This window comes from Chiloscyllium plagiosum, chromosome 15, assembly GCF_004010195.1.
Source record: "Chiloscyllium plagiosum isolate BGI_BamShark_2017 chromosome 15, ASM401019v2, whole genome shotgun sequence".
NCBI classification, from domain to species: domain Eukaryota; kingdom Metazoa; phylum Chordata; class Chondrichthyes; order Orectolobiformes; family Hemiscylliidae; genus Chiloscyllium; species Chiloscyllium plagiosum.
Genome location: NC_057724.1, coordinates 53,864,142 through 53,881,206, shown reverse-complemented (window position 1 = coordinate 53,881,206; position 17,065 = coordinate 53,864,142). Strand labels below are relative to the sequence as shown.

At 39.0% G+C, this 17,065-nt stretch overlaps 1 protein-coding gene across 2 annotated transcripts in view; it reads right to left on the bottom strand.

Annotated features, from left to right (window-relative positions):
* Window positions 1-17,065, bottom strand: part of kdrl (kinase insert domain receptor like) — a 211,685-nt gene that overhangs the window by 141,575 nt on the left and 53,045 nt on the right. For both annotated transcript variants that reach the window (XM_043704901.1, XM_043704900.1), the window contains exon 3: window positions 15,051-15,271. In XM_043704901.1, the coding sequence (XP_043560836.1) occupies window positions 15,051-15,271 (221 nt within the window). The remainder of the gene's footprint in view (window positions 1-15,050; window positions 15,272-17,065) is intronic.

Sequence of the window (17,065 nt, the reverse complement as noted above, 5' to 3'; positions counted from 1 at the left end):
ACTTTCTCCCCACCCCCACCCTCCTCTAGCTTATCTCTCCATGCTTCAGGCTCACTGCCTTTATTCCTGATGAAGGGCTTTGGCCTGAAACGTCGATTTCGAAGCTCCTTGGATGCTGCCTGAACTGCTGTGCTCTTCCAGCACCACTAATCCAGAATAAAAGTGAGTAACCCAGTCAAGTTCAGCTCTTAGTTGATCTCCTTAGAATATCTTCATGACCTTCTTTGTTTTCAAACACGGAAATTCATGGATTAGACAGTGAAGTTAACATGACATTAACAAAAAAAAGCTTCTTCACCAACACAAAAATGTAATCAGCCTTTAATTATTTTACTCAATTTAAACATCCACGTGTGATATATTTGACAGAACTATAACTGAAAAAACTTTTATGGAAAAATGAGTGAAATTAGTAAATGTGCTATATTCTAATTTGACAGGTTGGCATTTGTAGAAAGAATGTTTTCTTCCTCCTTACCAACCATGATTGATTGGTGATAGTTATTTCAACTTAATTCCAGAGAAAACTGGTTGAGGGTATAGCTGAACATAGCTTGGTATTCAATGATTTCGGTGGCACATAATTTACTTCACAGATAAGCCATAGGCACTTTTAATGATTTTGAGAATTTGCACTTGTTCTGAGAATTTGTGTTTCTTTTACAGAATATTAGATATAGAAAGAACTATTCCCTTATGTTTAATCAGAAACATGCGTGAAGAAAGTTGTGTACTGTTATGATTTTGTAAGGGCCTGCTAACATTCAAAAAAGAAATCCAAACATCTATCAGTCAAACTTATGGAATCACCTCTCAAGGTTTCATCTTTTTGAAACAAAGACAAACTTTGTTGTGTATAAAGAGAAATTATACAAAGCAAGCTTAACTTAATACTGCAGCTTGCAAAGGCATATGCTAGAAACCTAGTTTTTTTTTAACTACTCCCCCACCCAATGTGCCACAAGAGATATCTTGAAAGTTCATTGAGTTTTCCTGGGCCAAACTCAAAGTAAGCCTGGAATTCACATTGATTTTCCTTAGTGTTCCAGTGATCCTCTAGGGCCAGATTTTATTGGGGTCTCTTTTGACTATTCGAGACACCACCATTTCTTTTCAGATCTTGCAACTCTCAATATCTCCACTCCTGATTCAGGGGACTAGCAAATACCGACTGCTTTCCCACAGCTTTCCAAGTTAACTCTTTTCATTTCTTTCTGTAGCAAGGCTCTATGAGTACCATGCAGGTTTTTTCCACAAGCTGCAACTGAGAGGAAATTTTCAGCTGTTATTTGCTCATGGAAACCAAACTGAGATGAAATTAGTTAAAAATCATACAACATCAGGTTATAGTCCAACAGGTTTATTTGGAAGCACTAGTTTTCTGAGCGCTGCTCCTTCATCACGTGGTTGTGGAGTCTAAGATCGTAGGACACAGAATTTATAGCAAAGTTTACTGTGTAATTTAACTGAAATTATATATTGAAAAAGACCTGGATTGTTGTTAAGTCTCATCTTTTGGAACGGGCATGTTGGTTTCAGTTCTTTTATATGTAAATTCCAGAACTTTCTTAAAGTTACATTCTCAAGTGAACTTTAACAATCGGTGCCATGTTGACAGACAGCCTCACACAGGGCACCGCCTCCAAATGACTGACTGCCCGCCGTCTCTCTCTTCCCACACTTTCCCTGGAGTTCTACACAGAGGAGTTACCTAAACCCCTTCTTCCCCAGATAATCTCTCCAACATTGTCCTGTACAGAACCTGTCCAAAAGTCGCAATAAAAAGTTGTGTGTGTGTGTATGTGTGTGCACACTACTTGGAGACTTACTTCACAATGGCAACTGCAGCAGTCGTGTTGGTGTACAGTCCAGCTGCCCTGGAGAGAGGACTGGTGTGTACGGGGTTAGGGGGCAGGTGGGGGTAGTGTTGGGGGCAGGGATGGGTTGCACGGGGTTGTTGGTAGGGGGCAGTGTTGGGGTCAGGGGGCGGTGTTGGTGTTGGGGGCTGGTGTTGCACGGGGTTGGGGGTGGTGAGCGGTGTTGCTGTGGAGCAGGAAGGAGAGGGTGTTGGGGGCTGGGGGCTGATGTTGAGGGTGGAATCTCACATGTGATGTGCTGCTGCTAGTCTCCTGAATGGGGAGCAGACTTTAAAAACTCCAAGCTCCAGAGGTAAGGCATTTCATCAATTAACTGAATAATCAATTATCCGAACAAAATAGTGCCCGCCCATCTCGTTCAGATAATCGAAATTCCCCTGTAGTCACAAAATAGTGACTCATGGGGTACAGATTTTTTTTCCAAACGCTGTCACTTCTAGAATGTTCAAACTTGTGTTGGAGCATAATCTTGAATGCCCCTTAACTTGCTAAAGTTACAAAATGTGCGGTTCTGGGATAAGGAAGTGGTTGAAAGGCAAGGAACACCAATTGCTTTAATATAATTACGCTGACCTAACAAAATAATTACACACTTGTTATTGTTTATCAATGTAACATACTTTTTCCACTTTCTCATCAGCCATAATCTTGATGAAGCATCAGAGTTTTTGCGGCAAATCTTGCAAAATGAAATATCATCAAATAGCATAGGCTACTATTATTTGTTTCTTTATTTGTATTTCATCTTTCTTCCCATTTCTCTTTAATACCTCAATTGAATCAATTTTCATAAGTCCTCATAAATTTGAAGGATTTTCATTACTACTTAAATAGCGCGATATAAAATTTTTCTCAATGCTCCTGTGAAGTGCTTTGAGATGTAAATGTTGTAAATTAACCTGATCAGATGTAATATAACAAAGTTCAGGTGGGACTTCAATCTAGACCTTCTAGCTCAGAGGGAGGGACACCACTGCTGCACCCTAATGGCCCTTTCATGACATATATTACCATACAAAATTTTGCTGCTTTCCTGGTGAGAAAATTGCCATAATATTTCTTTGTGATTTGTACTATACACATCCTCATTTCTGTGCAGTTCTGCTCCATTGGAGCGAGAATAAAATTTGAGATATGAAATTTGCAGCTGAATGGATAAATCAACTGTGATGTAATTGCTTCATGTCATTTTCAGTTCAACCTGCTTTACTCTCTGGCTATATGACAGAAAAGCAGAAGGAGGCCATTTGGCTATTCAGCACTGCCATTCAGTAAGATTATGGCTGATCTGATAATCCCCAGCTCCACTTTCTTGCCTTTTCTGCTTGATTCCCTTACCAAGTAAAAATCTATCTCAGCCCTAAATATATTTAATGATACAACCTCTACAGCCCGATGCTGTCTGTGGTAAGAATTCCACAGATTCACTCATTTCTGATTGAAGAAATTCCTTGTGATCTTGATTTAAATGGGTGACCCTTTAGTCTGAGATGATGCTCTCTGGTCCTAGACTCTCCCACAAGGGGAGACAACCTCTTAGCATTGACCCTGTCACACTCCCTAAGAATCTTGCATGTTTCAATAAGGTCACCTTTCATTCTTCTTTGCTGAGTGCAAGCCCAATCTGCTCAACCTCTCCTCATAAGAAAATCCCTTCATGCCTGAGATCATCCAGTGAACCTTCTCTGGACTGCCTTCAATTCCAATACATCTTTCCTTAGATAAGGGGACCTGTGAACAGGACACTATCTGAGAGCTAACTCGTGTCTTGTGTTAGCTAGTTTGAACAAGACTTGACTATTTTCGTACTGCATTCTCTTTGGAATATTGGCCAATATTCCACATGCCTTTCCCATTACCTGCTGAATGTGGATGCTATTTTTTGTGAGTTCTACACAAGGACTCCCAAATCTGTCAGCTTTCTTCAGTCTTTCTCAATTTCCATAATATTCCGCTCTTCAATTCTTCCTTCTACTTTGCCACATTATGTCCATCTGTTATGACAATCATTGTGCACTCGCTAATCATGCCTATATCCCTCTTGAGACTCTGTGTTATCCTGATCATTTGATTTTCCATCTATTTTTGTGACATCCGCAAATTTGACTAATACATCCATTTCCCTCTACAGAAATTTGGCAGGATAATCACGGCGAATTACAACAATCAGCTTACGACAGTTACTGAGAAGACGGTATGCTCAAATTATACCTGAAATCGATGAGTATAAACTGGCTCATTTGGAACCAATTCTGCTGGTTAGCAATTCCATGTCGTGCTGACATTTTACACTTGGTTATATATGGTAAAAGAAAGCACACATAACTGAATAGAATTGAGCATGGGGTAAAGGTGCATCTATTTAAGACAGAAATGAGGATGAGTTTCTTCTCTGAAGATAATGAATCTGTGGAATTATTTACTGCAGAAGGATGTCAAGGCTAGGTCATTAAATATATTCAAGGAGGCGATAGACTGATTAAAATAAGAGAATCAAGGTTTACAGGGAAAAGTTAGGAAAGTGGAGCTGAGAATTATCAGAAGAGGCATGATCTTATTAAATGGTTGAACAGACTCGATGGTCAGAATGGCCAACTTCTCTGGCTACGTCTTGTGGTCATAAAACAGTAAAGGTTGAAGTAAGATACAGCATATTTTAATAATCTATTAGTGTCTAATTGTGCTTCCCCAATGTTTTTTCTTGCTTTGACCTATACAGTTCTTGAACTGCAATTTCCTTTCAAATCTGGGTCTTGGATTGAAATGTACATTCAGTCTGATGGGATGACTCATTTCTCTGTCTACTAATGAAGAGCAGACCTTTCTAAAATAGTCTATCTAAATTCTGCTCTTAGTGAGGTCAGTGGGAGCACTGTGTTGTGGGTCACAATTGCACTCCAGGGCATGATCACAAAATCCAAATTGGCACATCAATAATAATAAGGGAGTACTGCAATGTCAGATGTACCTTCCTTCAGTTAAGGTGTTAAACTGAGGCTCTACCTGCCTCCTCAAATGGATTTTAAAGATCCTATAACACTATTTTGAAGAAAAACAAGGGAGAGCTATCTCCTGTGTCTTGGTCAACATTTATCCTTAATCATCACCCAGGAGACATTATGTGGTCATTAAAACAAAACTGTTTGTGAGAGTTTGCTGTATACATATTGTCAGTTATGTGTTCTTCATTACGGCAGTAAAGTATTTTATAATATCTTAGAAAGTTGCAAAAGATTAAATGTAAATGCAAGTCATGCATTTTCTTTCAGTACTGTGCTAAATTGTCATTTATTCAACATTAAACCTGCCACTCTGGAACATTCATATTCTTCAGGCTGCTGAGTGTCAGGTTGATTAGAAAAAAAGAAACAAACAGCTGAGCTGCAAAAATTAAACTCTTCTCCTTTCTCTTGTAGGAGAACTGTCCAAAAATCGATCATAATTGTGACCTCAAAATACGTGAGAACCCAAAACACTGAGAAAGGATTAATGCCAGTTTAAACGTGATGATTTATGCAAACACTATATTCCTTCCCATTGACAAAACAAACAATCAAAACCATAAGCCCTGATTGATAAGGAGAAAATAAAGATGTTTGGATGCATGATCTCTTTGTAAGAAAAGACCAAAGCTAAAAGCTAACTGAGTGATTTAACATGTCTAGTTTCATCCAAACTTCATCTGAATGCCATCTAAAAGTTTGCTGGTGACACCACGTTGTAGGCCGGATATCAAACAATGTCGAGACAGAATACAGGAAGGAAATAGATTGCTTGGTATTGTGCTGCAAAGATAACAATCTCTCCCTCACTGTCAGCAAAACTAAAGAGCTGATCGTCGACGACAGGAAGAAAGGTGGAGGACATGCCCTATCTACATCAACAGAGCTAAGGTGGAGAGGGTTGACAGTGTCAAGTTCCTGGGAATTATAATAACCAACAATCTGTCCTGGACCACCCATGTAGATGCAACAGTCAAGAAGGTACAACAATGCCTCTTCTTCCTCAGGACGCTACGGAAATTTGACATGTCCATAAGGACCCTCACCAACATTCACAGATGCACCATAGAAAGTATTTTATTTGGATGCATCACAGGTTGGTATGGCAACTGCTCTGCCCAGGATTATAAGAAGCTACAGAGAGTTGTGAACACAGCCCAGAACATCAAGTAAGCCAACTTCCCATTCATTGACTCCATCTATACTTCTCATTGCTGTGGAAAAGCAGCAACATCATTAAACATCCCTCCCACCCTGGTTATAATTTCTTCAACCTCTTCTGAAAGGCAGAAAACACAAAAGCTTAAACACACGTGCCAATGGGTTCAAGAATGGTCTCTTCCTTGTAGTTATTAGACTGCTAAATGGACATCTCAGATTTCAAATGCTTTTGTACACCTCCTACACAGCCATAACTCTGTTCAATCACCCTATGATCTGTATGTCCTTGTATATTATGATCTGCATGTATTGCATGCAAAACAAAACTTTTTACTGAATGTCGATACTTGTGACAACAATAAATCAAATCAAATGAAGCATATTGACTTAGAGGTCATGAAGGCTGTCAACCAAGTTGTAGTAATGTAAGAGTATTTTATGTTAGAATTAGGATCAGAAATAGAGCAGTTAGCACCAGGAGCCTTATCTCTGTTATTGAAGGAGATCATGACTGATCTGATTTGGCCTCAGCTCCACTTTACTGACTGCTCCTCATTACCTTCAAGTCCATTGCATATCAACAATCTGTCTAACTTGGCCTTCTGTAAGCTGGTTAGTACTATAAAAGCCAAACTCTACAGTGGACTTTGAGGTTGGGGGTGTGTGAGTCCTGAAACATTGCTAACTACAAGCAAATTAATTTTATTTAGTTAACTAAAAGAAGAGGAAAACTTGCATTTATAAAACATTTTTCAACATTGGATGTCTCAACACACTTTAGAAATTATGAATTATTTTGGAAGTGTCATCACTGTTGTAATTTAGGGCCAGCTATCTAACATTAATTTTCAGCCTTCTAACTTTAAAGTACTTTACCAATGCATTTTAATCTGTACCATGGATTGCAAATATGACATTATTATCAGAAAACAGTTAATGCTCAGTTTGTGTTTCTCTTTTTTTCATAAATGAACCATATCTACTCATTATTTACATATTAATGTTTAAGGCTAGTTACTGCTAACTGTGAGGGCTGATAAATTTAGTGCTAATAAATTATTGTTAGTTTATGACTGTAGTTTGACATCTTATTTGATAGTTTGACTAGAAGAAGTTAATTCGGTTACTTGGTAGCTTGGACACATTCTGATGGAAGGTAGTAATGTAAATGCTGATTTAACCTGAGCCTATTAATGCGGGACAGTTCAGCAAGCCAATGTTTGCATTCCTAGGCATAGAATAGGTGGAAAAGTTTCTTGTCAAGGAGTTATGGTGAAGACATTTGGGGTTCTCGCAATGCCCAATACTCCTCTTAGGATACCAGTTCCATTATTCCCACAATTCAGCCATTTTCAGTTACAGTTAGCAACAATAGAATCCAAAATCATATTCCCAATGAAACAATATCATTCCATTTTTTTTCCAGACAATTCATGACATATTGGACTTATTTTATGCTGTTCCTGGGTTTGGAATTCTGTAGATCTGTACTGAGCACATTTACTTCATACATAAATCTGTCCATTGTGGAATGTATTTGATTCATTTTAAAACTGCCAACCTGTTTTTCATCACCTCACATCTACAAGAACAGCACACTGCTAAGTCATTTGGGTGCTCGCTATTCTAAGGAAAGATGGCGAAGGTCACAACAGATGTATTGTAAACTATAAAATTCTTTCTTTAGGCTTGATGCAAAATGCTCATTAATCCTGCAAGGGTGAAATCAAATAAGTAATCTGGTCATGCATAGAATGAAATGGTTTTACAATGTGAACACATTGAAGTCATTTTGAATTCCTCTTGGGAGTTTTTAAAGGTAAGCTCGGGTCTTTGGATACTGTGAATACTTTGTATCGAAACCATGCATGGCAAATAATTCTATCTTGATAATATTGGATTACCATTCATGCTGATAATGATCCTAAGTATTCATCCAGAGAAAGGCCCAATGCACCTATTGTGCATCAGCAAGATTTTATTCATTATGAGCGTGATAAATATTTGACTCTTTAAAGTGCAAGTTGGGCAGTAATTTAAAGTTGGTTTTGCAAACCAAACATTTGCAAGTATCTACTCGCCATGGGACCTCTCTCCACTTACAATATAGCATATGTATCTTTACTAAGACTGAGATGCATATAGCTAGAGGTACTTAATATCATGAAGGATCTGGACAAATTAGATGGGGAGAAATTGTTCTCACTTGTGAAAGGATCAAGAACAAGAGGGTACAGATTTAATGTAAATGGCAAAAGAAACAAAAGTGATAGGGAATAAGCTTTTTTTTGCACAGTGAGTGGTTAAATATTTGGAATGTGCTTGACAATGTGGTGGAGGCAGGTTCACTTGAAGCATTCAAGAGGGAATTAGACTGTTACCTGAAAAGGCGCAACAATCAATGTTATGGAGGGAAGGCAGGAGAATGACACTAAGTGAGTTGCTCTTTGTACTTCGATACAAAGTATTCACAGTATCCAAAGACCCAGCTTACCTTTAAAAACTCCCAAGAGGAATTCAAAATGACTTCAATGTGTTCACATTGTAAAACCATTTCATTCTATGCATGACCAGATTACTTATTTGATTTCACCCTTGCAGGATTATTGAGCATTTTGCATCAAGCCTAATGCAGATACAACAGGCTGAATAGCCTCCTCTGCACTATAATAATTCTGTGATTCTGTGAATATAACTGCAATTAAAACGAATGGGCCAAATTTACACTCTTACACATTAACAGCAATGTAACATTGCACATTTCATGGCATTAATCTCCTGATATTATTAAATAGTATTATTACCTGAATTATGATGAGCAAATCACCAGAAATTCAATAGTTTATTAAAACAAATTGAGGTTCTGCAATTCTTTGCTGGCTAATGCAATAGAAATGAATACTGATACATTTAGAACATTTGTTATCAGCATCAAGCACATCCAGATTGGATATAGAGTGATCAGATGCACGCTATATCTTCTTTCTTCCAGAGGAAGATTTCTCAATGCAAAAGTGTGACACTATTTCGTAACCCAATTACCCCATAGCCTCTGTGAATGCAATTATAAAGTTAACTAATGCAATGTTATACTGCAGGCTTATGACAACTAAATTGTATTATAGGTGATACTGCCCAAACTCACTGTAGAATGAACCATTAGAAACATCACAGAAGCGAAACCATGATCCCAGTGTTTGGGATGACAGTACATTGCAGATACAACTTGCTTGAGTTTTTGTTCCAGGGTATAACTTAGACACCAGTCTGGCCACACCTTAATTTTAAAGTTCTCTTAGTTGCATTCAATTCCCTTCATGGCCGCACCTTTCCTTATTCTTGTAGCTTCCTTTAGCTCAACAATTATTTGGACGGTCTGTTTTCCTCCAATTCTGGCCTCCTCTTCATCCATGATTGTTTTAATTGGCTCCATTGTTGATGGCTATGCTTTCAGATGCCCAAAAACAAATCTCTAGAATTTTCTACCTAACATCTTTGTCTCTCTACCACCCTCTCCTTCTTTAAGACACTGTTTAAAATCTTCTAACCCATTCACATATCTCTGCTGAATGTGTAAAACCAATGTATGAAACTGTGAAGTACCTTGGAATGTTTTATTACTTTAAAGAGATTATTGAAACTTGTTGCTGTTGCACAGGGTAGAGCCCCACTCCTGAGGGCTTTGTTCTCAGAGATTTGCATCTTGGCAATTTTGTTTTTCGCTTTTGTATGGTTATGTCATTAACAGTTTAGCTCTATGCAAATTGTTTGTGAAATCCATCCAAAATGATTCTTTCATGTTTGGAAACATTTATTTTTGGGAGTGTGTTGCAATTGCTATAAAACGATTTTTGAATTTCCTTCCTAATTCTTAAATGGCTTCTACTAAAGTAAAACAGGATAAAGAAAGATTGACTTCTAGTGAGCAACTGTACAATTAAATTAGTTTATGTAGTATCATTTCTTTTGGAACATCTTAGTCACTGACTAGTTTTCAAAGATCCTGACACCGATGCATCATATTAAATCAGGAACTTAAAAACAAAGGCGAATCAGGAAATAATTGCAAATGAGCAGCTTTTCCGAAAACTTCAGAATCTATTTCCAAACCAGAAGAGAATACAAAGGGGCACCAAACACTTCCCTTTCAGTAAACTGCACTCACATTGACTCAACTCAGCATACCTCCATCTCAGTATCGCTTGCTGCATTTTGTTGAATATGTTCCCGTATTTCTATTTAAAACTGTCATGCAATGAGAAGTAGTGGCTTTAAGTCTAGACTGTGTGACCCTCATCACACATCCTTTACGTCTAAACCTAGTAAAGATTAAGACTTCAATTTTTATTTGGTTTGCATATTCAACTATGTATGATTGTCAAGTTATGAGGGATTTTTTTAAAAGCTAGAGTCAAATAACTCCAGGTTGATGAGTTGACTTGCAATACTTTGCAGTAATTCACATCTACATGTGTTACTATGAAGTTATCTAGAGGATGCATCTGAATGTAGATCAGGATGAGAGAACGAGAGGAATAAGTGACATAACTTTGGGTGTTTTAATAGACTCATCTGCTCAAGTCACAGAACTAGCCATAATACAGGGCAGCTCGGAGATTGATTCAGAAAGCTTGGTGTGGAAAATTGATGAAAACACTTTGCCGCTTTATTGAGGGAAACCAATGAAAACTTTTATTGTCTCTTCCTTCTCCTGCTATACCTGACCACGAGTGCCTTACATTCATATTGTTTGCCAAAATTGGAATAACTTTTATTTTGTCAGCTTTAATGGGTTTTGTTGCGGATAGAGAGTGAAATTGAGAAAAGAATTGAGTGCAGTGGATAATTCTGTTTCAATTCACCAACTTTCATATATACCAGTGTGTTAGGCTGTTTGTGTATGAGGGACAATTAACATTTCGATTGTCAATTTCAATATGTTAATCACTCGACTAAACAATATTTGCCTGTGTTTGGCTTCCTGGGTTTCCCAAGTTTAAAACTCACTAGTGAAAGCAAAGTGAGAAGATTGTGGTAACTGAGGCAGCTGGAGCTATGATGAGAGAAATGCACTGAGGTGAGAGTTGACCTTGCACATTTTTATGAAGTTATCAACACTTTGGAAGTGCTCTGTTCCTTGGACCTCTGATCTACTATTTATCAGCCATAATCGAATGGAGGAGCAGACTGGATGGGCCAAATGGCCTAATTCAGTTCCTATATCTTATGGTAGGAGTCTTACAGGTGGGGAACAAGATAATCATGAGTAACAGGAGAAGCAGCAGGACGGGCTCTGATACAGATTGCAGTTCCACAGCAGGACTTATCCTGTACATAGAGTCTACAAGCAGAGGATAGACATCATTGAAATGTTGGAGCAGCAGTGTCTGAGGAGATTCGGGTTGTCACATGAGGTGGTAGGAGTTATTTGAAGCCAATTGGAACAAAACCTGTTGTCAACAGGACCTGCTGGCCACAAGTGGCTGTCAATATCACCACGGTTTTCAACTTTCTTTGTGCCTTTGAATCCTTTTAGAAATCTGCAAGAGACATCTGTTGCATAGTGTGGTAAGATATGTTACTGAATAATACTCTGCCAGGCTGACAATTTTACCAAACTTGCCTGTGGTGACACCAGGAGAAAATGAGGACTGCAGATGCTGGAGATCAGAGTCGAAAAGTGTGGTGCTGGAGAAGCACAGCAGGTCAGGTAGCAACTGAGGAGCAGGAAAGTTGACATTTTGGGCATAAGCCCTTCATCAGGTAACACCAGTCAGAAAGACTGCTCAGGTTTGCCTGGTTTCCATCAGTGCGTGATGCACTGAAATGTTGCAGTGAAACTCCGTAAATCATTGAACAGAGTTTGTTAGCTTCAAAGATTTGAACTCCACCTGCAGTGTACAACCACAAGAAGATCTTTATGCAGATCTATGCGAGATTCTCAGGCAATTGTCATCATGTTTTCATCCTGCAGCAGTCACCTGGCCAGGTGTCATTGTGCCTGGTCGAGAGTTACCCACAAGGGATACTGACTGAAAACCTGCTTGGTGCCATTTCTTCAATTCTTGGGGAATGAGCCCTGTTATAATCTAGTGAGAAGGGGTGAACTGGCTTTTCATGGTTGAATCTTCTTGGTTGGTCACAAGGGTTATTTTTGATGAGGCTATGTCTCCCTCCATTTAAAATATACTTAACTAATTTTCTTTTATGGTAAGCAATAGGGAGTAAATCATAAGGTTTCATTGAGTTAAAGAAGTAAAATATTGATTACCTGGTTGATCCAAGAAAAGGAGCAAAGATGCAACATTAAGCAAATGGCCTTTGTGCAGTCACTTGGGCCCTTACACGTACGTACACAGGTACAAAGTTTATGAGGCACTTGAGATGTTGGGGATGACAGAGTGGACCAGAGTATCATGGGGAGTAAGGACTCTCTGGAATGCTAACAGAGATTTCATCACACTCAGGGAAAAAAAAATTCCAGGAGCGTTCCAGCAGTTTAGGAAATTGGTGCTGGGACACCCCTGTTCAGGAATGGAAGGAGACTGAAAGCAGGAAATTCTAGGTCACTTTGATTGCAGACTATCCTGGGGAAAATTTTAGATGCCATTATTAAGGAAGCAAAAAAAAAGCTTAACAGAATGAGGCAGAGTCAACATGAATTTATGATAAGGAAACCATGTTTGACTAGTTTGCAAGAGTTCTTTCAGGATATGATGAGCATAGTGATAAAGGAGAACTGGTTCATGTAGTACATTTGGATTTTCAGAAAGCATTTGATAAGGTTCCGCATAATAGGTTTTTGCGCAAGATGGTATGGGGATAATATATTAGCATGGATTGAGGATTAGTTACCATGCAGACAACAGAATTGGGATTAATAAATCTTTTTCTGGGTGTATGCATGTAACTAGAGGCATATCATAGGGTCAGTCTTTGGGTTTCAATTATTTATTGTCTAGACTAATGACTTGGAGGAGTCATTGTCAGACATTCCTCATAACTAGGCTTCATGTTGAGTAGTGGAGCCAGGATCCAGGGCGGAGGTAGGTGCTTGTCTGAGAGTTGGTGCGTAGGTTTAGTGAATTTGAGAGGATACTGCTGAGAGGAATAACATGTGTCAAACAGATGGATGGAGACAATTTACTGGGAGTGACTTTGAAGGTTGAGTATGGTATTGTAAAAACAAAAGGGTGAATGTCGGCGCAGGATGGATACACGAAGATGTGAGAGGTACGTAGTCAGGGAGGAGGGATTGGCGCAACTTAAGTTGATATAATCAGCATTGCACTGGAATAAGCTTGAGAGGGTATAGTGAAGAGATTGTGCTCATCAGGATGTAGATGAATAGATCATTGTTGTCCTTTTCTTGCCCTGCCTCAGTTATTGAACCACTTGTGATATTGTGACCAGCAGTGACATTTCCTTTGCCACCTCTCATATATGCCTCCTCAGTATTCCCAGCTGGCTTCTGTCTTTAATTTTTAAGGAAGGAAATATTCTTCAAGGTGATCATAATCCCCAGTAGCATGCCTAGGAAGGCACCAATGAAATGAGGGCGGCACGGTGGCTCAGTGATCAGTAAATGTAAATTTAAAAAAGGTTTTGCGATTTACATATGAAAGAACTGAAACCAACATAGTCATTCTAAAAGATGAGAGACTTAACAAACAATCCAGGTCTTTTTCAATATATAATTTAAGTCACATCACACTGTCAACTTTTACTATAAATTATGTGTCTTACAATCTTATTCTCCACAACAACCTGATGAAGGAGCAGCGTTCCAAAAGCTAGCACTTCCAAATAAACCTGTGGGACTATAACCTGGTATTGTGTGATTTTTAACTTTCTCTGTGTGGAGTTTGCATGTTCTCCCCGTGTTTGTATGGGTTTCCTCCAAGTGCTCCAGTTTCCTCCCACAGTCCTAAGCTGTGCAGGTTAGATGAATTGGCCATGCTAAATTCTCCATAATGTTCAGGGATGTGTAGGTTAGGTGCATTAGTCAGGGGAGATGTAGAGTAGGGGAATGGGTCTGGGTGGGATACTCTTCGGAGGGTCGGTGTGGACTTGTTGGGCCAAATGGCTTGTTTGCACACAGTAGGGATTCTATGACATTTGACCTTCTAGTTTCCATTCTTCCTCATCTTTGGATTCAAATTATGTTTGAATTAGAATTGGAGTTGAAATCACAACATCTGGGTCATCGTCACTTCTACTGATAGTAAGTGGCTGGAATGTTCAGGAATCATGTGATAATACAGTGGCTCAATAAAAAGCAACTGATCGATGCACTGAGCTCCAGATTTCCCATGTATTACCAGATTCCCCAGTTCCCATCATTTGTACAATCTTAACATCCACCCCTATATATTTCACAGCATGAAAATCCATCAAAAACTTTGAATATCTATTTTTGTGGGAAGCAAACACATTGAGTGCTGATGTGATAACCAGGCAAGTTATATTAAACTGAGAACAACTATAAACAAGATAAAGCAAACTGAATTATGCATAACATATTGTTATTATTAGAAATTAAAATCTCCTTCATTCAATTAATTATTTTTCACATGTTCATTTTGCCATTCTGCCTGCTATGTGGTGAGGGAAAGACAGTTTTGAACATACAGAAGAAAGGTCTGGGATAACCAGTCCACTGCTGCATCCTTCCTCTCAGTAAGTGATTAGAGTTTCTTGTCTGCACTTTTTCCTGAACTACATGTTGCAAAATATGCACCAATCCTCCACACCACAGTACCCCAGAAAGCATGCATATCAATTCAACCTTCTTGTTTGTAGGAACGTTGATTGTGAATAAGTTAGTTATTTAATCACTTTACCTTTCAGTGTGTTAGGCTGTGCTACCTCAATTAAACTATTATTATTTGAGTTAATGGGGCAACAGTCACACTGTATCACACTTGGGGTTTTCTGTGGTAGGATTATTGTTTAGAGCACATTCAGATAGAAAAGGCCACAAAAGGAGACTTTAAACTGATTTCCTTACCTTTGACAAATACATAGATCTGGGATTTAAGATTTCCATTGTCTGCAGAAATGGCATATTTACAAATGTAGTTCCCAGTGTCACTGTGTTGAGCCTCCCTTAAAGTTATGGTACTGCAAAAATACTTCTGCTTGTCATCACACCTGTAGTTGATTATGTTAAATCTGTTTTTTGCAGAATTAGATAGGTTGGGTCCAGACCAGTTCAAAGATGCTTGACCCCTGTTGATAAACCATAATAGTCAAAATTAGTAAGGTGCTTTATACTGGATGTGGCTCTTGGTTGTCTCTTTACAAAACCTCAAAGTCACAATAAAAGATAACAGGTCATGTGACACACGGCCAAGGTCTTGTACAAAGAAAAAAAAGCATCCCTTGTCTGAAACAAAAACAGAAATTACTGGAAAAGCTCTGCAGGTCTGGCAGCATCCGTGAAGAGAAATCAGATTTAATGCCAAGAGTTGCTGGACCCGAAATATTAAATCTGATTTCTTCTCACAGATACTGCCAAACCTGCTGAGTTTTTAAAATAATTTCTGTTTTTGTTTCAGATTTACAGCATCCACAGCTCCGTTTGGTTTTTATTCCTTGCCTTATACTCATTATCTGGTCATTATCACATTCCTGTTTGTGGGAGTTTGCTCAGTTCAAATTGACTGTCACACTTCCTAATGTTCAACAGAACTCCACTGGCTGTAAAGCACTTTGAGATATACGATGGTCATGAGAACATGGTATGAGTACAAGTCCTTTATATTTTAAATATCTCATTTGCACAGACCTCAGTATTGACTGCAACTATTCATACAAGAAGTAAAATTACTTCACCGTGGGCCTGGTTTACTGGTCCACATTCCCTGAAAGTTTTGATCCCTGCTAGAAGAATAGGTTTGGGAAATTGCCATCATACATTTTGGAATGCATTTTTGACATGCAGGCATTCTGGTCTAGCAGTGCCCCACAAGTTTCAGAGGTGAATCATTATTAATCTAATAATTAAGAAAGAAATGTCATCAGATCATTGGGAGTGCTTCTTAGTGTTCTCTAAATAGAACCACAGCATCTTTAATGTTCAGTTGAATACCAAACAAGAGCTTGATTTAATAGCTCCATGAAATAATGGAGCACACCCTCAGTGTTGAGAGTGTGATGCTGGAAAAGCACAGCAGGTCAGGCAGCATGGAAAGAGCAGGAGAATTGACGTTTCCGGCATTAGCCCTTCACCTGGAAAGGGTCTGATTCCTGATGAAGGGCTTATGCCCAAAACGTTGATTTTCCTGCTCTTTGGATACTGCCTGACCTACTGTGCTTTTCCAGCACAACACTCGACTCTGATCTCCAGCATTTGCAGTCCTCCCTTTCTCCCAGCACACCCGCAGTGTCATGTAAGATTTCAGCCATTGTTACGCATCCAGTTGTCATAGATGTCTTGCAGGTTTCTAGGACTGGAGAAGATTACAGACTTGGGGAGGATGTGTGACCATGGAACTATTGAAAACAAAGGAGAAAATTTTAGGAAACACTTGCCTGTTTACTTCCTTCCACTTCACTATCCAAAGCAGTAGACACACTTTCCATGTGAAGCAGCAATTTACCTACGCTTCATTCAATCTAGTCTACTGTATTTACTGCTCACAATATGGTCTCCTCAACATTGGAAAAACAAAATGCATTCTGAGTGCCTGCCTTGCTGAACATCTACATTCTGTCTGCAAAAATGACCCTGAGCTTCCTGCTGCCTACCATTTCAAAGCACCACCATGTTCCCTGGCCAACATCTCTGTCTTGAATTTGCTGCTGTGCTCCATACAGCATCAGCACAAGCTGGAAGAACAGTATCTCATTTTCCACTTGGTAACCATGCAGCATTCAGAACTCAATATTGAGTCCAATAATTTTATGGTTTGAACACTTTCCATGTCCTTTACCCACCCCTGCACACCAGGTATTGTCATCACATGGGCCTCTTTCACCACAGCCAATCCATTTCACCCACTAATGGCCCCCTTCAGCAGT